We start from the raw sequence: 23,551 nt of genomic DNA on the forward strand, positions 1-23,551 counted from the left end.
ACCTAAAATTTAAATGTGTAATGTAAAAATGTAATGTTTGTTGACAGGATTAACCATTTAACATCTGTAAGTATCTTGCATGCAAGCTTCAAAATTCACCTGCCCTTTAAAAATAAAAAATACATATATAGAGTTCAGGTTTTTACTAGAAATGATCCGATCTGCTTTTTCTGGTTTATACTGATTCCTGGTTTTCTTTGAGATCTATTTCATTGTTCACTACTTCAACATAATTTCACTCAAGTGAAAATAAAAGTAAAGAAATTGCTCAAAATATTTTGTAAAATGCTACTTCATAAGTGAGTTCTCAATCATAAGATCTGAATAAATGTCATCAGGCAGACAAAAATGTAAAGTTGTGTATCAATTCTTAAAGAGAAAAATGAATACAAATAGCTACATAGCTACAAAGGAGAGATTAAAGCAGAAGTACTACTTTCCAAATAAAAAATTTCAACATTAGGTTTATGAAACCAGTACTTAAATCAACACTTGAATGTATTTTGGTCAAAATATGCTAACTCTTTATTTATTTTTCATAAAATCACCCTAGGTAATCATATATTATCTAGTTACTACCCACCTCTGCATTTAAGATTAGCTACTCTTTGTTAATCCCTGTTGCAAGATTTCCCCAGAAAACTTGCTAAGCCCAGTGGTTGGGGCACACAGAGCATCATTCATCCTGTGTTTTTATTATAAAATATTTAAAATTGACAAGAAATTTTAAAATATCACGTGATAATTATGTGTTATTAGAAGATTAATGTCTGAACAGCAACTATACAGTCTTAAAAAATGCAAACATTTTTTAAAAACTTAAATAAATAAGCAGTGCTTAGCCAGGTGGGGGCACAAGTAAAGCCTGATGGCCTGTCGGGTTTATAATACACTTTGGGAAACCCTGGCTGTTGGGGGAAATTACAGTTAACATAGCAGCCCAATAAATGGAAACAAAAGAAAACGGACACAAAAGAGAAAGATGTGCTGCAGTTTTGTTTCTTTCCTGCATAAACCCAAAGAAATTAGTATATTGTCCACTTCTAATGTGGTACAAATGGGTTCTGTCACAATTATGAACCATTGTTGTTGTTTCCAGGACAACTTTCATATACAAATGAGAGCTGTCTTCAAAAGGACATTTCCAATTAATTAATAACCCCCCAGGGATATGTATGATGTTTAAAAGCTGATTATTTTGAAGTAACTCGTCGTCTACTGTAGGTTAATGTGGACTCCACTTAACGTCCTCCATCTGGTCACTCAGTCATTTTGGATTTCTCATATTTTATGAGCTGAAATGAGGATTACAACCAGAATGAATATGAGGAATGCTGTATTTTCAGATGTCATACCATTAAACGGAGGCATTTTATTGACTATTTATCTTCATAATTCATGAAAAGGCTGAAGTACAAATTAGAAAAAAGAAACTTATACAATAGTTTATTTACATGGGGGAAAAATGGAAGTTGAAGGAGGTGAAATGATGCAGCAAGTGTAGAAATTAGTGAAGGGCAGAACCTTCAGCCATTCATTTGAATGAACACAAAAATAAGATCCTGAAATATCTACCACATGTCAATCAAGTCTGAAATGTAACAAATTAAAAACACACACACACACACACACACACACATATATATATATATATATATATATATATATATATATATATATATATATATATACACACAGCTCTGGAAAAAATGTAGAGCCCAATGCACTGAACCCCATAGAAAACTTGGTTTTTCCACCAAATATTGATTCCTGAACTCTTCCTGAGTTAAAACATTAGTATTGTTGTTTCTAAATCAATACGAATTTGTTTTATTTGCATTATTTGAGGTCTGAACCCACTGCATCTTTTTTGACCATTTCTCATTTTCTGTGAATAAATACTAAATTTTGGTTGGAATTTCAGAGACATGTTGCTAGTAGTTCATAGAAGAAAAGAACAATGCTCAACACATACCTACAGAGAGTAAAATCAAAGAAACGGATCATTTTAAGTGGCATCTTGATTTTTTTTTAGTGCTCTATATGCTGTCATTTTTTCAAGCTTGATTGATAATTAGCAGATTTTTTTAGCATTTTTTCTTTTCAATTTATGAATCAAATCGCATGTCTCTTTTTAATAAAACTCAAAAGAAGACCATCTGAGCTGCTGCTGGTTTATTCTTTTATTCTATTAGTTTTGATACATTTGAAGGGGTGATTTCATACAAAGTCGACCTTTTTGCGCCTTACATTTATGTTATAATGTTATTTCCTCATCAAAAACATACCTGGAGTGTTGTTCTGTATTTTTCATGCATGTTTGAGAAATCCTTGGCAGCCGGTCCGCTGTGCAAAACCCCTGGGTAGACCTAGCTACGCCTTCGACACACAGCTCTTCCTCAGAGCTGCAGTTTCTTAGCTTCAGAGCTTCTGCCTCACAGGGTGACTCCTTCAGAGTAGCCAGCAGCAATTGGCCAACATCTGGTGGAATTGTGCGTCTGCTGTACTCAATACACAAGTTTCTTCTCAGCGTAACGCTGGTAAAAACTTTGTTAAAGGGTTAATAGAGGAGTGATGTTGTAGCCTTTTTTTAACTACTGAAGGTAACAAAGTTACTTCTGGTATAAAATGACATTTTGTGCCTGGAAAACACATAATACTGCCACTTCAATGAACATGGGGAAAAAATCTGAACTGCTCCAGGGGAAACTTTTCGACTCAGATTTCTGGCAGATAGATTTGAGCATCTCTGGTTCACATCTTTTCCGACTTCATGTCCCAGTTGAACATGTTTTGGTTGCAAGTTGAAATACCAGTGGGATTCAGTGACTCTTGTGGTGCTAACTGTGTTCAGAAGTACCAGCCAACGCTGACGTGTTCCTCTCCATTTTGGTTATTTTGTTTCTATTTATTTCTACAGTTTATCACTATAACCTTAAGACAACTGATGCAGCACACTGTTTTCATCCAAGAAACATTTGTTTATCACACATATAAAGGATTACTGGAACATTTACAACTTCTGATAGAACAAGTGAAATAAATAAAAACAGACATCCAAATAAAAACTTCAGTTTTCCCAGTGATTTGGTTTAGTAGAAAAGCGTTGTTACATCCTGCAGTAATTTATTTAATAGCTGATCTTGGACTGAGAACACTGATTGCCCCTGAATTTCTTCACCTTTTGACTCTACAGTTCCCACTTACCTCAGCACTTATCACACATTCATTATTATATTTTTGTATTAACTTAGGTCTGTCATAAACTTAAATATTGTTTCAATAAAGGAAAAGTTAAGAAATAATTCAAACTCAAGTAATACTTTTGAAGAATTGGTGATTCCACTTCTCTTGTTTCTGATCAAATACATTTAAGGTTCGCTTATGTGGCATCATTAATGGCTTTGTGACATATTGACCCCAAATCATAGAGTACTATGATAATGAAATTGCTGAATAAACATTTTAACTTCTTTGGTAAATAAACGGGGACTGATTGAATGGAAACACTTTTTAACATGAGCATAAAACTTACGTTTGAATTTGTTAGGGTCACAGGCCAATTACGGTGTATTTCTCCACATTTCACTCATTCAAAAGGATAAAATGCTACATGTTGGCTTTGCACGTTGTTGTGTGTTCAACTAATTTGATCAAATGTAAACCATTAGTGGTGCAACTCTATCGCCTTTTCATCATCAGACAGAATACTGAGTTTTAGATGTTCCTGTTGGTTTTGTCCAACGTTAAACTCATTATTTCTGAATTTTGAGTGTAAATGGAAACCATTATAAACCTTTTTCACCTCCACCATTTGGGGAATAATCTAGATTATATTAATCCAGTAGCTTCTGAATAATTTGTTTGATAAATGGCACAACAAATGTTGTGACTAGACCTGCAGTGATCAGGCTTTTACAGGCTGATATTAATAACTGTATCATGTAAAAACTGGCATGACCATTTCATTATTTTCAGTAAAACATCCTGAAACTCCTTGTGAGATTTGCTGTCACCAGTGCTAAAAATATGCTTCCTGGAGAGCAGAGTGTTTACTGACCAGACCAAATATATTCTTTCAAAGCAGAATTTTCATATTTTAAAATATATTGTACAACATAATCCACCCTAGCAGTATTTTGGAACTGGGATTGTGGGTTTCCTCCTTCAAAAACATAGAGATTTGAAGAAATTGCTGTCTCCATGTGTGCATCAAAGTTTATCTTTCTAGATAACGAGATGTTTGGTAACTTGAAGTAAAATGCGCACAAAAGAATCTCTTCTTTGTCTATGCAGAATAAGTGGGAGACTTTCAGCTTTGATGCTGTAGACAAGGTGGAAACAGATAAATTTTAATTTGACCTGCTGATCATCATTCAAAACCAATCAAGGCAAAGCTGGAAAATTTCAGTAGCTGTTTGGCTGGTTTAACTGTTTCTCTGCTTTCAGGCCAGAGCTGCACAAAATATTGAATCTCAATAACTGGACCATCAATATGTGCAAAATGAAAATTGCCAAGGACTTCATGATATTCATTGATTTCTAAAAAAACAGAGAGTCTGATGTAATTTGGCATACAGATAAAAACAGCTTTGATTTCATTGACACAATAATATTTAAGCACTCAACTCTTATAAAGGGCCACATAAATAGGTACGGCTGTGGCCCTGACCTTAAGTTTGACACGTGCTCTAAAGGGTAATGCAGCTTTTTGTCATGTGCAGGACTGCAACTAATGATTATTTTATTAACTGATGATTCTGACAATTAAAAAAATGGCACTTTTCATGTTAACCACCTTATTCTATTTCATACAATATTGAAAAATTCATAAAATTGAATCGAATTCCTCTATAAAATAGAAAAATACACATTTTATTGCCTAAAATGCAATAGCATAACATTCCTTAAATGTATGCTTGATGATTTGTAGCAAAAGATTAATCTCCAGCTAAAAACAATACTTCAAACACCGACATATGAAAAGTTTCATATGAACATTTTCTGCTCAACTTAAAATCATTAAACTCAGGCGATGACCTATAGACTTTTATTTTTAGTCTGCAGATCTTGCTATCTAAGATATTCTTTTCTTATCTTGTTTTTTCTTTTACTAAATTTGACTAGTAGTTCTGGGGAGAAAATTTGTACAAATATTGAATGTACCTTTTTTTTTTATATTGAATACAATAAGAAGCTCTGGAAAAAAAGAGCCCACTGCACTGAAAAGCTCCTGATTGTTCCACCAAATATTGACTTCTGAACTCTTCTTGAGTTAAAACATCAGTATTGTTGTTTCTCTATTTTAATATAAATTTGTTTTATTTGCATTATTTGAGGTCTGAAAGCTCTGCATATTTTTAGTTATTTTGACCATCTCTCATTTTCTGCAAATAAATACGATATATATATTTTTTAAGTTCAGAGACGTGTTGTCAGTAGTCCATAGAATTAAAGAACGAAGTTTGCTTTACTCAAACATAAACCTATAGATAGTAAAATCAGGGAAACTGATCATATTAAGTGGTTTCTTACTTTTTTTAGAGCTGTATGTTTGGTTTTTGTAGAGTTTTGGCTTAATTACTGGTCTACCTGTGCTGTTACATCAGCAAATTGACTTTTAGAGTCTGTGTACTCCAGTTAGTGATGAATCGATTACTAAATTAGTTGACGATTATTTTAGTAATTGATTCATTAATCTGATTAATTGCTTCAGCTCTGGTCTTGTGTTGGTTGTAGTTAACAAAACAGAAGAATACGGAATAAAGATCTTTCATTGTGTTTAAAATATTGATGTTTTATCTGTTTTATGATGCATTTAAAATTCTCTGTAATTTTGTTTAAGACTAATTAGAGTCTTAAAGTTTCCCCGTCTTTGTCCCCAGGTCCAGTCAAAGAAAAAGACAGTTAAGGATGCAGGAGCCCAACAATGGATTTCTCCTTCTCTTTCATGCAAGGGATCATGGGAAATACAATTCAGCAACCCCCTCAGCTCATTGACTCAGCCAACATCAGACAGGACGGCTCCTGCGACACCGGCAGTGACCCGGGTGAGGATAGCGGTCCCTCTTACGATGCTGCCCTGGATGCAGAGTTCTCTTACCCGCCGTCAGCCTCGGAGGACATGCCGCAGGTCCCTAACGGCTACCCACCTGGTCTGGGCCTGTACGAGCCCCAGGCCAAGTTCTCCATGTACTCGCAGTTCCCCAACGGCTCGGCTAATGGCTACGGCGCCATACGGAGCTACGGGGACCACGGCCTCCTGCCGGGGGAGGGAACTGTCCTGAGAGGACCCGGCCTCCATGAGAGACCTCTGTCCCCCGTGTCTCCGCCGCTGTCGGTACATCACCCGCACCTCCACCATCCCCATCCCCATCACCACCACCACCACCACGCACACCCCTTCCACTCCAACCCGCCCCACATACAGACCCACTCGCACCCGCACAGCCCCCCACCGCCGCCGCTGCCCGCTCAGCACCAGCTGTCCCAGACGCCTCACATCATGAGCCACAACCTGCCGCCGCCACCCCCCTTACACCTGCCATCCTCCAGCCCCCCGCCCTCCCTGGTGGACAGCACCCCCTCTTCTCAGCCCGTGCTCGCTCCATCCAACACCCCAGGCGGCGTGCTGAAGAAAACCAGCTCTCCAGAGATCAAGCTGAAGATCATAAAGACGTATCAGAATGGAAAGGAGTTGTTTGAGTCTGCGCTGTGTGGGGATCTGCTTCAGGAGCTGCAGGTAACAGGTCGAACTCACGGTGTATACACGATGCACTGCTCTGTAATTTCTCATGTTTCACTCCTAAGGTACATATTATTCTTTCATATAAACATTTTCTGCTTGACTTAAAATCATTAAAATGAGGAGATGACCTATTGACTTTTAGTTTTAGTCAACAAATCTTGCTATCTAAGGTTGTCTGTTGAAATGCACAGATTTTCCAGAGATGAGACTGAGACAGCAAAAGCGCAAAGAACAAAATCTTTTAATATCACTTGCAAGTGGAGAACGACACAAATAAAATCATAGCAAACTCTAGGTGTGATCTGGGGAGGCTGAAACAATCACAAAATTATATACAGTTCCTTGGCGCACAGGAAGTGGGAGTCATTTCAAATGCCCATTACCAAATTAGGATATATAACATAAAAGTGGATACTCTGAACCAAATAGACAGCCCTGGGGGGGAGGTGTCCTTTACCTAGCTTCCTCCAAAACTACTCATACACAGATAAGTTGAGGATCTCTTCCCATTCCCATAGTGGGGGTGCTCTAACTCGGTGTCTCTCCCACCTCAGACAGGCCATCATCCAGGTTTTACACAAGTAAATAAATATCAATACTAGAAATGAGAGTCAAAGAAAAACTACTTTTTAATATTTAATATGACAAGAAGCAGGAAGAAAATATAAAAAATGTAATTTCTAAATGGTTAAAGGAATATACTCATGGAAAACATAATGTTCATTTTAAATATCCACAGCTGTGGATATTTAAGAATGTCCAGACTAAAGTTGAGATTAGATTTTAATATTTAGTTCCAGTACCACCAGAAAATACTGAGACCCACTTTTTTCCATATTTTGTGTTTCATCAGTGGTGTCCTTATTTGCTTATTTTTATTAAAAATGAAGAATTGAGGATGTCCTTTTGCCAAAAGTATTTCAACAAAATATTCAGCAACGGGTGTGAATACTTGTGATATTATGTTTATTTTTTTGTATGAATTTTGTATTCATTTACCAAAATGTGTCTGAAAATTTCATTTTATAATAATGCGCAAATAAATGGGCTATTTTTCGCAGATGTTTGACAAGAAAATAAGAATTTGCAGTACAACAATGTGAGGAAAAATGTAATACTTTCAGGTCGCTACAAATTGTAAAAGTAACTAACTGAAAACAGCAGGCGCAACATTGTCTTGATAACTTTTTGCGGTCCTTTAGAAGGAGTCTCAGAAGAACGAGGCGACTCAAATGCAGCGCAGACATGACCGGAAGAAGGAGAAGAGGAAAAAGAGCGCGAGGTTGCAGCTTCAGGCTCAGCAGAGCGTGGAGCGGAGCCAAGAGCAAACCGCTTCCACGGTCCAGACAGAGGAGTCCGTCCAGCCGCAGCCAAGAGAACCGCCGCCGAGCGACCCGCCGCCGGCCCAGACAGAGAAAACTCAGAGAACGGTCATCAAAACTGAACCAAAAACACAGAAGGCAAAGAGCAAAGCAGCTTAGCACCTTCATTCATGTGGGATCTTAAAACTAGGCCAGTAACAAGTGAATCTTCATCTTTAGATTCCTAAAGTCCATCATCCGTCGGTGATCCAGGAGACGGGGTTCTGTAAGGAGTTTGTGATCGGAGATCTGGTGTGGTCCAAGGTGGGCACCTATCCCTGGTGGCCCTGCATGGTCTCCTCCGACCCACAGATGAAGGTCCACACTCGCATCAACACCAGAGGTAAGAGCCGTTAAGTACGACTGCACCGATCTTTGAAAAGCATCACCTGCCGATTCAGATTTTTTGTCTTAAATGTTGCAAAATACAACAAGAAAGTGGGTGAGCTATTCACTATTGTTAGCTGCAAATGTGCAGATGTGACCTGTGGGCCGGTCTGCTGGTCAAACTTCTCCTTTGGGAGAGCAGAAGAGGACAGTAGTAAATTTTTTATTTTCATTTTTTAAGACATTTGCTGAGGTAGATGGATTAGATTGGCTTCACATTTAAGTATCAGCCGATATTGGTACACCTCTAATCGCAAGACTGTTGACCAAATTTCTCTTGTGACTCCTCTTGATAACAGGACATAGGGAGTATCACGTCCAGTTCTTTGGCAGCGTCGCTGAGCGAGCGTGGATCCACGAGAAGAGGATAGTCACGTACCAGGGGAAGCAGCAGTTCGACGAGCTCCAGGCAGAGACGCTGCGCAAAGCCACAAACCCTGTTGAGAGACAGAAAGTATGTACAGATATTACGTCTAAAAAAATGCAATAAATGATATAATAAAAAATGTTTCAAAGAGAAAGCATTGAAAAAAGATGGGAAACCAGATGTTGGATACTTTTGGTTACAAAGCCATCCTAGGTTTCAGAAATGTAAGTTTAAATGAGTAGTTATTTTAGGGTCTATTCACAGCAGCCATGTTTGGTCTGCTTTAATCAAACTCTAGATTTTTTGCCTGGAATGTCCGGTTTGTTTGGGGAGGTGTGAACTCTGGTTGGCCTAAAAACCCAGATCTAGTTTCGATGAAGTGAACTCGAATACATATGTAAATACTAAGAGGAGCCTGCTCCAAAAGCAGGAAGTGAACTGCAGTGCAAGGCATTCTGGGTAAATGCAACCAAAACAAATATGTCCGTCGGGTGCTAACAGAAAAATGATTTCGTCTTTTAAAGAGAAATTCCACAACCACTGAAATATGATGCTACTCCATGTAAGTTTATGTTTCATGAGGAAGGAAGTTGCACTCATGACTTCTTCTGAGATTTTTGTGCAATTTTCATTGGTAGTTCTTGGTGCAGCGCCACCACAGGCGAGGGAGTGAGCAGGTTTTTAATTAGTTTGGATCGTTTGGTAAAGTGGAGCCTGAAAGAGAGCCACACCAGCTGAAAATGTAACAAATGTTGCGATTTTGGTCCCCAATCAAATGTAGTCAACCAAACTATCAGGTGTAAAAACATCCTTAATGTTTGTAAATATCAAAATTTTAAGAAGAAAAAATCTGTTACTTTTTATCATTTATCTAATTCTAATTAATCTAAAACAACAAATGTTTACTTTCATGTATGGTCAGACAGTGGAAATATCCAGTTAATACTGGTTTTGTATTAACATTTAGCTCTAATGTGCTAAATGTTAATGTGTTTACATTGTTGCTTTGGCCAATATTCCTATTTTACCGAGCAGAGGGGAGTTGATACGGGGGATGAAATTCTTCTTTATGCGTCAGCTTCTGTCTTCTTTTGGTATTTCTCATAGATTTAGCTATTAATTAATTTTATATTGGCAGGTTGATGCATTATATTTATGTAGAAAATTAAAGGGGCTAATATTCACATTTTGCACATTTTTGTACTTCCACTTGAGTCTCTACTGCTTCTAAAAATTGCCCAAATTTTAAAAAACCCATCCAGATGTTTTTTTTTTGTTTGTTTTTTGTTTTTTTACCAATGAGCTTATGTTTTCTAGTGCCTGGAAAATGAGTCATTTCAAAAACCTCCCAATTGTTGATTCACACTGCGCCGTCACATAACAACACACTCAGAGCTCCAGTGCGTTTGGCCAGCTGGTTTTACTGCTTTGTGGGTGATACAATGGCTGCTGAAAAAAAACAAGTGTTTTGTTTTTGACTTACCGTCCAGAAACCACTTGCTTCATTCTTGTTAGTTATTAAGGATGCTCCACTTCTACTTCTCAAAGATGTACGGTTGTATAATTGCGCATCAGTGTGCAGCCATTTTATGTGTCAAATCAAATCAATTTTTATTTGTAGATCACTTAGAACTTTAAAACAGTTCAAGTAATCTTTTCGGAGGTTTGTTCCAGTTGGGGGGTGTGACTAGCAGCAACTTATTTGGATTTAAAGTGACATTAGGCCCTAAAACAGCTCATTCTGAAACTGAATAGACTAAAATCTTATCTCTGAATGATATTATGCAAAAAATTTGATGAGCATGTTTTGTGGAGCCCATACTTATCCTGTTGAAGGAAGCATAATTTATCACTTTTAAAGTTCTAAATTTCCAGTAAATAATGATTATTATTCAATAAATCCTTCATGTTTTATCTTTCTCCAGCTTTTGAAGCCCATCCCTCAGAGGGAGCGGACTCAGTGGGAAGTAGGCGTCGGCCATGCTGAGGACGCCTTTCTCATGACGCGCCAGGAACGGATCGACAATTACACCTTCATCTACGTTGACCCGGACCCAGAAGAGGCGCCGCCGACCAAGAAACCCAGCATCCGAGCTGAAAAACGGAGCCGGCGCTCCAGCGGCTCGGTCGGAAAGAAGGAGGATGTTGGTGTGAAGTCGCCTGACAGAGAGCAGCTGCCTCGGAGGCAGCTGCCGCGCCGGCAGTGCAGCATTTCCAACACGGAGGACAGCTTGAACTCACAGCCCGCAGGGGAAGAGAAGAACCAGAGGGGAGAACAGCAGAAGAAAAGTTCACCGCTGCAGAACGCCGGGTCTGATGCAAAGCAGGACTCGCCGCCACCGGTGGTCAGGCCGTGGAAAACGGCAGCGGCAAGGAAACTGCTGCCTCTCTCCATCACCATGAAGAGGCTGAACGTGGAGATCACCAAGTGCGACTGGCCTCTCCTGCAGAAAAACATCACGCCGTCCCCAAAGAAGGACAGAGAAGAAGAGAAGAAGGAGAGGGTGGAAAGAGAAGGCCGGCAGCCCGACCTGGGGTACTGCTCACCTGACGTAGGTCTAACTAGGTGCAAATGGACGGAAGGATAGTGGCGCCGACCTGCGAGGTCTGATCTGAGTGTTTCCTCCAGCAGGACAGCAGAGCCAAACCTGAGCCCAGTCCAGAGGAGGAGGAAGAAGAGGGCGACGAAGGTGAGGAAGAGAGCGACGAGAGGAGAGGCTCTCCGGCCAGCAGGAGGAGCGAGTCAGCAAATCGACAAAACTCTTCACCTGGATCGCCCAGCAGCAGTCCGCAAGGCGAGGAAACGAATCACAGCATCAGCCATGTTTGTTTGCTCTTCTGTAAAAAGCCTGAAAAGAAATAAATTTTTTAACAAAGCAGCACAACATCACTGAGCCTGTCACAGTAACAAATGTTGCTAGATGATAAATTGTCCCAGAAGTTATATTGATAAGCCACAATGTTGTTGTTCAGAGACCGAGTTGCATAATAATTCAGAAACACATGCTCAAAGATCAATAAACTTTAAATTCTAACAAACATTTAACACTGGACCTGGAAGACAGTTTAAATACTGAAAACAAATAAACAAAACAATGGAAACTACAAATAAAGTCAAGTTCGGAAGTCTCTGGTCACTTCAAAATTTGAGACCAATTCACCAGACTGAGGACTTTTATCATCCAATTTTTGTCGAAAAAGAGAAAAAACAAAATAAATCATGCAAATGGAAATTGTTGAGCTTGCTTTGATTTATTATGTGATTGATTTATTTCTTATTGCGACAGGTCTAAATGTCATACTGAATAAATTCCAATCTTTAATTTTACCTTTGTTCAGTGGGTGGAAACAATCAAAAGTATTGGTGCCCCTAACAACCACTTCAAAATAAACTTAACCACAGGAGATTGTCTTGGTGGTGGTTTGGTATAATACACTGTAGGAAACCCTGAATTTTACAGGAATAAAGTCATACTGAATCATACAAAATTCAGAATATTTTAAAAAATAAAGCTGTAAAGACATGTGATGAAAGTCATGTAAACAGAATGAATCCCTAACAATATGAAAATACTCATAATATTAGCAGATTGAACATTTTTGAAAAATCAAGCTGCTTTATTACATATTGCATGTTTAGCTTCTTGTTTTACACATTTAGAAAACCTATTGTAACAGATTTTTTAAAACCTGTGGAGGAATATACTTATTTATATTTATTTAACTTTTATTTGACCAGTTGAGTTAAGAACAAATTCTAATTCACAATAACCACCTGGCTGAAAAGAAGAGACATCTTAAGATTTAAGGAAAAAGTAATAATTAAATATCGCTCCCTCTCATTGTGCTCCAACCTTATTAAATGTTACAGACGACTAATTAAAAGGTGAAAGGTTTGTACAAGGTGCTGATAGAAGCTGTACCAGTAGGTGTAGCACTAGTGAATCGATTTTTTAATTAAATGCTAATTTGGGATATTTTTCTCCACTTAAAAGATGAACTCAAATTAGAGATTGGTTTTTAGATAGAAAAGTTAATTTTAGGACTTTCTGCTCATCTTTACCAGCAGTTCCAAAATAAACAGAATTTTCTTTTTCTTATTTTTGTTCTCTGCGTGATTCAAAATGCAGGCTGCTTATTATTTATTTACTTGTTGCTTTCAGGTTCTCAGGAGAGAAAACCTCAGCGTCGATCAGTCCGGAGTAGATCTGAGTCAGAGAGAGGCACCGATCCCATCCCGAAGAAGAAAACCAAAAAAGAACAGGTGATGTTTCACTCTGTTAATCAAAACAATCAATTTAAGTTAAACAAATTGGAAAACACAGAGTTTATTAAAGTGGGAAATTTGTGTTTCTCAGGCTGAGATGGCTCCAGAAACCATGCTGAAGACGGGATCACAGAAAGGTATAAAATACTCAACACCTCCTCAAACCCAGCAAATATAAACTCCTTCATAACTTACATGAAATCCATGCCATCCTCCCGAAGGAGCCAGTGAAATCTCGGATGCGTGCAAACCGCTGAAGAAGAGAAGCAGAGCTTCAACGGACGTCGAAATGGCTTCGTCTCAGTACAGAGACACGTCTGATTCTGACTCCAGGGGTCTCAACGACCCACAGGTGGGCTTCAAATGAAACAACACACACAAAAATGAGAAGACACAGATGTAATCAAAGAAATAGCTCATCCTGTCATTCCTGTATCATAAAAGAAATCCACCGCATTCACATCAACGGATAGCAGTATTTCTTAAACTTTTTCAGACTGAGGATCACGTAACCCATTAAACAAAGACTTAGCTTGAAATCAACATCTTAATGTTGTAAAAATTAAAATATTGGTCTCCTAACTAATGAGAAGAGAGGTGCTGTTTATATTTAAGGTGTTTTGAGTTATATACATGTTCTGTGTGGACTCTAAGCTACCCAATGATGTCAAACAGACAGAAATAAAAGAAGAAGTTTTTCTTCACTATAAATGTTTTTCACATCAACATCATTTTAGGGCTATTTGTAATTAAGAAACGTAATAAAAGAAAAATAGACTTGAGTGGCTTTTGCAGAAACAAAAATCCTCTTCTACACCATTAAACATAAAAATTACCCACCCATTTCTATCCATCGTAATTATTTGCTGATTCAAATCTTTTTAAATAAAAAATAACAGCTGACGACGTGTACTCAGATAATTAGAAGCAAGTAAAGTCCTAAAAACTAAAACACCACTCTCACTATTAGCAGTGTTGAACTTTGAGCTAACACCACGGTACATGCAGTACCTCGCGGACCACTAGGGGGTGCCTGAAGTCACACCACACGATGTATGTCACTATAGCATAAACAGTGTTTTTACATCGGTGTGCCCTTAAAAACGCACAAAAGACGAGATGCTAACCAGTTTTTTTTTTTTTTTTTGCATACAATACATGCTAGGCTACATGACGATGCGGCATTGTTTCCATGGTTACGGTTTGACGCGTACCTTCTCCGTAATGCGACATTTGAAAATTTTCTAATCATATGGAGCCCTGTGACAATTTCTGAAGTGAAATCAACTTAATAAAATCGACATCAGGTGACAGACATCTGTTTTTAGACGAGCTTTGAAGGAGCGCATTCCATCATGGCGGAGCGGACGCGGGTCTGGAGAGCGTGACGTCACGTGGTCAATAGAGACGAGTGCTGTATAATCGATAGGCTTTTTAAGGCAAATTTCAACTGGTAAAGATTTTCTAAGCACAGATTAAAGTAATCTCGTCCCTAACAATTCTCCAGGGATTATTTGGGAAGAGCCTGGACAGCCCAGCAGCGGCAGACGCTGACGCTTCTGACACTCAGTCTGTGGACTCCGGTTTGTCCCGTCAAGACAGCGGTACCGGACAGAGAGACATGGTGTGCCAGGTAAGGCTGGACTCTGCTGGATTACAACTTTTCAAACCGAAAATATTCACATCTTTTATTTTTATTTTTTTTTTATTATCTTTATTGGTTCAAAAGGAAGAAAGTTTTACAAAACATAGCCTCACAATATCATAATGCCAATACTTAAGGAGAAAAGAAAAAAAACAAAACACCAGTCCATGGTAATAAATAAAAAGCACTTTGCAAGTCTGTTCCTCAGAAAAAGATAACAATGTTTAAAATGCAACATAGAACAATGTTGCATTATTCTATTGGTACCATTAAATACCAATATTTAATGGCATTTTTTGTAAATTTAAATAAATAATACAAACAAATAAATGAAAATACACAAACTAAAGATATATTAAATGATAATAAATTAAACCAAATCTCCTGAGCTTCAAATAGTCTAACATTGCCAACATAAACTAAATTGTTTGATCTAGTTCTTGATCGTCAACTAATTTAATAATCAATTCATTAAGTGGATTTTACATACTATTGATGACAGAACAGAGCACTTAAGGCAGTAATTAAGCCAAAATTATACAAAAAAGTATACATTTTGCTTTTAAGATGAAAAATAAAAATTTTTTATTTTCTACACAGAACTCCTTTCATAGCGTAGTTTTAGCTTCACCTGATTCAAATTCTGTAAGAAAAAAGCTATTATATACCTCTCCCTGTCCAATTAGTAATCACTTAATCAAAAAAATAATCAACAGATTAGCTTTCTGTTGTATTGATGTCGAGCAGGAAGGATTGAGCTTTTCTCATGTTAGAAGTTTGTTTTTTTCACAGCAGAGGCATTGTTTGCTACAAATGATCAAGTATTCACTAAAGAAATGCTGCATTACCATATTTTAAGTAATAACATGTTTATTTTGTCATTCAAAAAGGAATTAAATTACTTGCTTCTTTTATGTGTCAGAAATACAATAGATGGTCAAATGAAAAATATGCAGAATTGACCTTTTTTAAAAAATCAGATTAATTGTTGTTTATGGATCTCAAAAAGGACAATCATATCACTTAATGTGGAGGAGTTGGTCATAATGGCTAGTTTCACTGAAATGAAACGAAATGTGTTGTTTTGTTTCAGTTGTTTTTGGAAGCGGTAGTCTTTCGTATGCACAGATGAAGCACACAAATGTTTTGTATGTTTTCTTTAGTTTGGGTTTCATAAAAATCTAAAATTCACCCCAAAAGTACAATTTGTAACAGTGTCAAAAGGAAAGCCTGTGTTTCGCTTTTTGAGAAATTCAGTATGTTATTGTCAGCAACTTTGAAGACAGTATTTCAGTCTTTTTCCCCCTCAAGCTACGATCACTATAAATATAATATATTGCAATGTAATACAGACAACTTAACAAGGTTCTTCCAAATTACATTAATCAATTACAAACATATTTATTAGTTTCAGCCCAGTTACACAAATATCTCTAAAGACCTGTAGCTTTAACTGTGTCAAAAGCTTGTTCTGCAAAGTGTTTTGTCTTAATTTTTTGTAGTGTTACACTATTTTGTGTTAGATTAAAAGATAAAGTCCCAGTAAAATTTAGCAAACCTTGAGTTGTAGGATTACAAAATGTGGACAAATTGAAGGGGTGTGAGTACTTTTGCAAAGCTCTGCGTCATTAGATGATGTGTGTGTTCTTTAGATCTGCGAGGTGTATGGGGAGGGTTTGGTCGTGTGTGAGGGTGATTGCAGCAGACAGTTCCACCTGGAGTGTCTTGGCCTGTCGTCTGCTCCGGAGGGCCGATTCACCTGCACTGAATGTAGAAATGGTGAGAGCAAAGACAGTTTCCCCCCTAAAAGCTGAGTTTGTTTCTTTTGTTGTGACTTTCTGCTGTTTTATTTTTCTCTTTTAGGCAATCATCCTTGTTTTAGCTGTAAATCAGTGGACCCGGAGGTGACTCGTTGTTCCGTGTCTGGATGCGGATGCTTCTACCACGAGGATTGTGTCCGGAAGCTGCCGGGTACCACCAGCGGTTCTGGTGGAGGGTTCTGCTGCCCGCAGCACAGTTGCTCCACCTGCTGCTTAGAGAGAGACCTGCAACGAGCCAGCAAAGGTGGAGCGCGTTCTGCTTCATTTGTTTTCTGTTTAAAAGATGACCTGCTATGCTTCTTTGAATGGGTTGGAATAGATATATGGTCTGTACAAAACATGTAACAAATGTTTTTGCACAAAATAATTTTTAGAAAATGAGATTTTAGTCTGTTGAGTTCTGCTCATTTTGAGCTCTGTTAGGGCCTCTTGTCACTTTAAAGCCAAATAAACTCCTGCTGGCCACGCTACCTAACTCAACGTTTACTCTCACACATGAAAACAATCGTACATCTTTGATAAGTATTTGTAGCGGCTCCTGCACAACCAACAAGAACGCATCAAGTGGTTTCTGGACAGTAATTCAATGTCAAAATACTTGTTTCTTCCAGCAGCCATTGTACAGGCCATACAGCGGTAAAACCAGCTGACCAAACATGCTAAAGACTGGGTTGCTAGGTAACTTGTTTGTGCTTGACTGGGGTTACTAGGTTGCGGCACAGTTGTGGTGATACATTCTGAAGATTTTTGAAACGGTTAATTTTTCAGAGACCAAAATATCGTTAGCTCATTGACAAAAAATGGCTGAGTGTTATTTTGTTTTTTTTGTTTAAGTGCTTGGGTTGAAGCAGTAGAGACAAAAATGGAAGTATGAAGTAAAATATGAATATTGCATAATGGGTATCCTTTAAGTTCCACTTTGAGTCTGGCTGCTGGAACTTTGCAATTACAAAGTGGGGAAAAGGTTGATTTGCTTTAGAAAAAGTTTTTAAACAAATTAAATTACAAGGTAATTCAGAAAGGCAAGATCAATTCACTGGTGAATTGGTAAAATATTAGAAATAATTTGCTGTAGAAAGAAATGAGTCTCTTCAAAATAGTTTTGTTTGGAGCAGATGAACTTAGAGACACATCTAGAATTTTTGGTGATTCAGAACATCCAGTTTTCTGTTTGGTTTGAATGAGGTGTACCTGGAAGACCATCGGGGACAGAGCTATTGCTATGTTCCTGGAAATGGATGATGGTGCGTCATCATGCTGCAAATAAACCAAATGAAAAAAGGAAGAAATGGTCTTCATCTCACCCAAGGGGAGACCATCATCCTGTGACATCGCTGCTATCGGTGTTATTCCTCTCAGAGAAATTGAGAAGCTTCAAAAGCTTCTCAATTATTAAAAAAAATATTTGAATAACAAGCTAAAGATAAATATGTCTACTAAAATTAGATGGTCAGACAATAATTTATATATGCACAATTTATTAAATTGGAATTGTCATCAAAATGACAATTAATGCAATATTTTTATCTTGAAGAACTCCTTTGTTATATAGCTAGTGCTGTTTTGTGCAACACCCACAAAATAATAAATTATTGAAAGCAAGCAAGTGGGCTCTAACTCTTTAGTGAATGGGTAAGCGTAAAAGCAAGAGGAAAAACTTACAGCTCAATCAATTTTGTTCTAGTTTTTGTGTGCTCCTCACTTCCTAATGCTGCCCTGGGCAACCACCCATATTGCCCACTTCAAAAAGGAGATTTTCAGTTAAATTTTATTTGAATTTAGAAGGCACATTTGTTGAGGAATTTACAAAAAGAAAAACGTGTTATTTTTCAGATTTAATATGTCTAATGAGCTCTCTGCCAATGAAGAGACTGTAAATAAAACTGTTCTGTCATTTTTTTAATGCAACTTGAGTTGCTGTGTTGTGCTTTGGCTAACATCTTATTTGATAAGCTCCTTCAAAGTATGCAGTAGCTATTCCTGTCTCTTCAATTACAGTTTAAGCCCACAAAGGAACATGACCTACCTTCTTTTCTTGTTTATTTAAAGGCGACCTATTACACAAAATGCACTTTTTGTATGTTTTTTTTTATTCCCCTTTGTGTCTTACTTCTTCAAAAAACAGCTCAGGCATTTAGAAAAACATACATAAAAACACCCAGCTGTTTCTGGCAACAAGTTAATGTTTTGTAGTATCTGGAAAATGAGCCGTTTCAAATACTTTCTACTTGTTAAGTCACGTTTGACGAGCACTGTGCCGTTACCTAGGAACCTAGCAACCACGTTTGATCAGCTGGCTTTGCCGTTGTATGCGCTGTACAATGGCTGCTGGAAAACACAAGTGTTTGGTTGCTGACTTACCATCCAGAAACCACTTGCTGCATTCTTATTGGTTGTGCAGGAGTCTCCACTTCTACTTTTCAAACATAAACGTTTGTATAATTGCTTATCTGCTTGTAGCTGTTTTTCCTTTGCGAGTGCAAACACATTTCGCTCATAGTCCTATCCTAACCTATTCAAGGAAGCGTAATAGGTCACCCTTTAAATAAAGTCAGCATTGAAGGAAAGTTTTCTGCTCTGTACCTAACCTGTGATGATAAAGGTATGGTTCGTTTCGCAGGCCGTCTGATTCGTTGTATCCGCTGCCCGTTGGCCTATCACCCCAGCGATGGCTGCCTGGCCGCCGGCAGCGTCATCCTCACCCATCACATCATGATCTGCAGCAACCACGGCAGCGCCAAGAAGAACGGCCTCCTCTCGTCTCCAGTTAACGTCGGCTGGTGCTTTCTGTGTGCCAGAGGTAAGCCTTCACCACTGGACGCGCCACCATCTTGACTTCATCACTGCTTAGTGTTTTGGCTTCAGGCCAGTGTTAGCATCTCCTGGGTTAAAACTTACATTTGGTATTTTAACGTGTAGATATTCTGATTTGTGTTTTATGTTTAGGGATTTTGTTCATGAAAACATGTGCTGTGTTTGTTTTTCCATTGTAATATTAATAACCCCAGGCTTTCACACTGCACTCCACTTGAATTAGGCAGTAAACAGGTTTTCCAATCAGCCAATTAGGCCCAACACTTGGCACTGAGTTGAGTGCACTGTTTGGCCTCTTTTACGTCGGGACAAACTTTTTTTGTTTACTACTTCTGAGTGCGTTTGTGTGTGTGTGTGTGTTTCTTTCTGTGTGAAATTTGGGTAATTTTCGAGTTTGACTGCGGCTCACCCCCCGTCTCTTCCTGTGTGTCTTGTGTAGGGCTGTTAGTGCAAGACCTTACTGACACCATATTAAGTTCATATGCCTATAAGTCCCACTACCTTCTGACTGAGTCAAATCGTGCTGAGTTGAAATTACCTATGATTCCCTCTCCTTCGTCAGCTACCAAAAAGAATGTTGGGAAAGGTAACTGAACAGTTTTTCTCTTTCTCCTTGTCCCCCCCTCCTCCCTTGGTCCGTGTTTGTGTTGTGCCTGCTCCCGTTCTGATTCAGTTTCCCCCTTTTTGCATACGTCTTTCATTTCAAAGCCTTCAGGTGCAGAGTTAATTAACTGATTACACATGCAGTTCATTTCAATGCAGAGTGACGCAAAGGAGCCTCAGCCCAGTTTCAGATAAAAGCGGGCCTCATGCAAGAACTTTTTTTCTTTTTTTGGGGGGGATCATTTGGTTGTGCCTGAATGTGAAGATGAGCAGACAATGAGGATTTATAGCATCTGGGTCATTCTACAAACACGACATGAGCTAAATGTAGCGAGATCATATAAATTTTCTACTACAATTTTCTACTACAGTAAATCTTACTACAATACATCTGAAATCTGGTTGTAATAATACATCTGAATATTTACCGAACTCTGATCCAGAACCGCTCAGCATTCTGGGAGATGTAGTCAGAGGAAAGACTTCAGCAGCTCAAACTCTCATGGAGAGTTTTGTAAGGTTGGTGGCATCAACTAACTCGCTCACTCTTTGGTTACCTGGCAACAACCTGTTGAGTAACATGCGCAGCAACAGTTCCAGGTTTTGCCGCTGTGCCTTGTATCTGCTTAATATAAAAAAAAAACCTGACATGGTGAAAACTGGATAAAACAAGAAATATATTTAAAACAAAAAAAACTAATGAATAGTTATCTGTATTGACTCATGTGAAACACGTGTCGTAAAACTTTCAGTCACATCATCCAGCCCTGACACAAAGTTTAATTCGTTTGGTTTAGTTTAGATGTGAGGACATTAGGATTAATGTAATTTTTGTAATTAACAGATGACTGATATCTCGTTAGAAAGTTATTATAATTTATGAGAAACTCCTGACAGGCGTTTTTTGCGAAGGAGACTCGTTCTTGCATGGGGCCCCGTTCTGAGGATCAATCAATCTGGGTATATACAGTACCTTAAAAAAAGAAAACTTAAATATGACAATAGAGTTTTGCTACTGCAGAAACCCAGCTAGTCATTAAACTTGAAGCAGCTCTGTGTATATTCCCCTCTGCAGGATGTTTTGGGTTAATTAATTCTGGTTGTCTTTTTTTTTTTTTTCCCTGTATGGATCACTGCTGGAGGTGCACCGCTTCTCTGCTTCAGCACTTTGGGCTTGTTTTTGATTTGAAAGGGTCTTGTTCAGCTTCACCTCTTTTATGCTGACTGCAGCTATTTTTATTTTTATTTTTTTTGACCCGTCTTGGATGGAATGTAATCCCAGTCAGTAAAAAAGATTTGTGTGCATTTAAGCAGGGACTGTTCTTTTTTTAAACACAAAAACAAGAAATGCCAATACTGTAAACATTGGATTCCATGCAAGCTGGTCTCTGCAGGATGCGCTGTGCGATCGGACAGGTTCGCTGCTCTAGCAGGACTGCATGCCTGCTTATTGCAGATAATGTGTTTGATTATAACCCTGAATAATTCCTACTTTGCTGGCTGACTTTTTATTCCAGTGCTGCCGCATGTATTTCCCATAGACTGGTCTTGGTACAGTGCTCTGAATCTGATTGGCAGACATGCTGGAACTGCTGCAGTAGAAGCTGTTGCTTGTTTAAGATTTTATTGCAGTGTTGCCATCACTGGAACCTTCAGTCAAATGCAAACCTTTGTTTTTATTCAAAATAATGACAAAATTTTCAATTAAAAAGTTTTTTTCTTGTCCTAAATATGAACAAAATATGAATTAAATCTTTATTTCCTGCTTAGGCTTGTCTGCAATTGAGATTCAGAGTTTGTCCAGGTGTTTGATGTGCATCCACCTAATCATACACTCCTCCTCTCTTTGCATACTCATTATCCCATCCGCATGCACACACACTCACACACACCCACCTACACACACACACACACCCACACATACACACACACACACACACACACACACACACACACACACACACACACACACACACACACACACACACACACACACACACACACACACACTTTCATGTGCGCACACAAACACATGTTTACATCCATCCAAATGTAGGAGGAAAGTTGCTGTGCTGCGACTCATGCCCAGCTTCCTTCCACCCGGAGTGTCTGGAGATGGAGATGCCCGAAGGCTCGTGGTCCTGCAGTGACTGCAGGGCGGGGAAGAAGCCTCACTACAAACAAATTGTCTGGGTCAAACTAGGAAACTACAGGTAGGCAGAGCACATCGATTGCAGAGTGGTGAGGGTTAGACGTCTGTCAGTCTGTGGTCACATTTAAGCGGAGGTGGGTAGAGTCCCCATAAACGTACCCAAGTAAGAGTAGCACTACTTCAACATGTTTGTACTCAAATAGAAGTAAAAAGTAGTCGTCCAAGAAATGAATCAAGAGGGAAAAAAAGTATTTGGGAAAAACTAGATGCCTTTAATTTTATATAATCAAAAAAAGCTGGAGTTTTGCTTCTCCCATGGCAACCATTCAGCAGTGGAAAACGCCTGGGTGGACCGAGACATGTCACAATAAATTTTACTGGACGATAAATTATCACAGAAGTTATTGCGATAAACTATTGTTGTTTTAAGACCAATTTCAAATAATTTAAAGACAATGGTAAAATAATAATCCATATTCTTAAAGATCTATAAACTAATCTCTAATCAACATTTAAATCTGGAACTGGAAGACGTTTTAAATATCCAAACTAAATTAAAGAAAACACAAATGACAAATAAATTAAATGATGGAGTCTATGTAAAAAAAATCTGCTCATTAAGCCCAGTTTAAAAGCTTTCACATTGCTGTATAAATGCTGCAGGAGTTCTTACCCTGTCATTGTTAAGAGAAGTGAAAAAAGGAACATTTTGGCATCACCTGCTTTTATCCTTCGAAAAAAGAAAGCCTTTAGTCTGGGTACCTGTAATATCTGAACCTTGCAGGTGAAAGAAAGCAACTAAAGACGAACTCTTTAACATCAGCCTCTCAGAAACTCACTGATTTTTATTATTCTTTATTTTTAGATGTTAAAAAACGAGTCACTTTCTGAAATAAAACAGGATGTGATGTTTTAGATGGATGTTCTGTGTTTTCCTGGAAACTGTTCAGCAAAATGTTTCCTGAAATGAATCAAGAGGAGATTTGATTTTATTAACCTCGTTGGCATCACCTTGTCTCTCTAAAAGAGGCATGCGGGCTTGTTTTGTCCTGCAGATTGCTAGAGCAAGCTGGAGCAAATATTAATGTAAACACTGTGAGCTTTGCTGAGGTGAATAATACAGAAATTCATTTGTTTTTGCGCTTCAGTGGAGGATGAATCTCTGTTCAACTTTGCCTTAAATAAATACTCCAAACTCAGATATTTGTGGTTTAATTCAGTAATTGTATGAAAAACAGAAAATCACATGTGAATGAGCAGCATCTAAAAACTAAATCAGTTTTGAATAATTGTGTAGAAATGCAATTGTTTGTAGAATCAGGTTAATCCCGGTTTATGGCACTATTTATAGATAAATGAAATGACATTAGATTAGAATGCTCTACCA

General features: G+C 38.2%; 1 protein-coding gene and 1 long non-coding RNA gene across 8 annotated transcripts in view; one reads left to right on the forward strand and one right to left on the reverse strand.

The window, feature by feature from the left end:
- nsd3 (nuclear receptor binding SET domain protein 3) overlaps positions 1 to 23,551 on the forward strand; it is a 34,144-nt gene that overhangs the window by 1,226 nt on the left and 9,367 nt on the right. For 2 of the 5 annotated variants that reach the window (XR_008606559.1, XM_055039358.1), the window contains exons 2-16: positions 5,886 to 6,742; positions 7,951 to 8,208; positions 8,290 to 8,452; positions 8,796 to 8,950; positions 10,789 to 11,415; positions 11,496 to 11,658; positions 13,027 to 13,127; positions 13,222 to 13,267; positions 13,352 to 13,482; positions 14,638 to 14,763; positions 16,428 to 16,554; positions 16,639 to 16,839; positions 19,216 to 19,395; positions 19,849 to 19,995; positions 22,069 to 22,225. Coding sequence is in view for 4 of the 5 variants with exons in the window: in XM_055039358.1 (XP_054895333.1) it covers positions 5,930 to 6,742; positions 7,951 to 8,208; positions 8,290 to 8,452; positions 8,796 to 8,950; positions 10,789 to 11,415; positions 11,496 to 11,658; positions 13,027 to 13,127; positions 13,222 to 13,267; positions 13,352 to 13,482; positions 14,638 to 14,763; positions 16,428 to 16,554; positions 16,639 to 16,839; positions 19,216 to 19,395; positions 19,849 to 19,995; positions 22,069 to 22,225 (3,395 nt within the window). In the remaining variant the exon portion in view is untranslated. The remainder of the gene's footprint in view (positions 1 to 5,885; positions 6,743 to 7,950; positions 8,209 to 8,289; positions 8,453 to 8,795; positions 8,951 to 10,788; positions 11,416 to 11,495; positions 11,659 to 13,026; positions 13,128 to 13,221; positions 13,268 to 13,351; positions 13,483 to 14,637; positions 14,764 to 16,427; positions 16,555 to 16,638; positions 16,840 to 19,215; positions 19,396 to 19,848; positions 19,996 to 22,068; positions 22,226 to 23,551) is intronic. The other 3 variants (XM_055039360.1, XM_055039359.1, XM_055039361.1) reach the window with 3 other exon arrangements.
- LOC129365842 (uncharacterized) lies at positions 8,394 to 14,527 on the reverse strand. Of its 3 annotated transcripts, none has more exons than XR_008606561.1 (6): positions 14,345 to 14,527; positions 13,326 to 13,487; positions 13,014 to 13,071; positions 11,632 to 11,712; positions 11,411 to 11,511; positions 8,394 to 8,933 (listed from the first exon to the last, which is right to left on the reverse strand). It is a non-coding gene; the product is annotated as an uncharacterized LOC129365842 (long non-coding RNA). The 3 variants fall into 3 exon arrangements; XR_008606560.1 differs by having other exon boundaries at positions 13,014 to 13,140; XR_008606562.1 differs by lacking the exon at positions 8,394 to 8,933 and adding an exon at positions 11,221 to 11,307 and having other exon boundaries at positions 13,014 to 13,140.

This window comes from Poeciliopsis prolifica, unplaced genomic scaffold (genome assembly GCF_027474105.1).
Source record: "Poeciliopsis prolifica strain line A6 unplaced genomic scaffold, Auburn_PproV2 SCAFFOLD014, whole genome shotgun sequence".
Taxonomy (NCBI): Eukaryota; Metazoa; Chordata; class Actinopteri; order Cyprinodontiformes; family Poeciliidae; genus Poeciliopsis; species Poeciliopsis prolifica.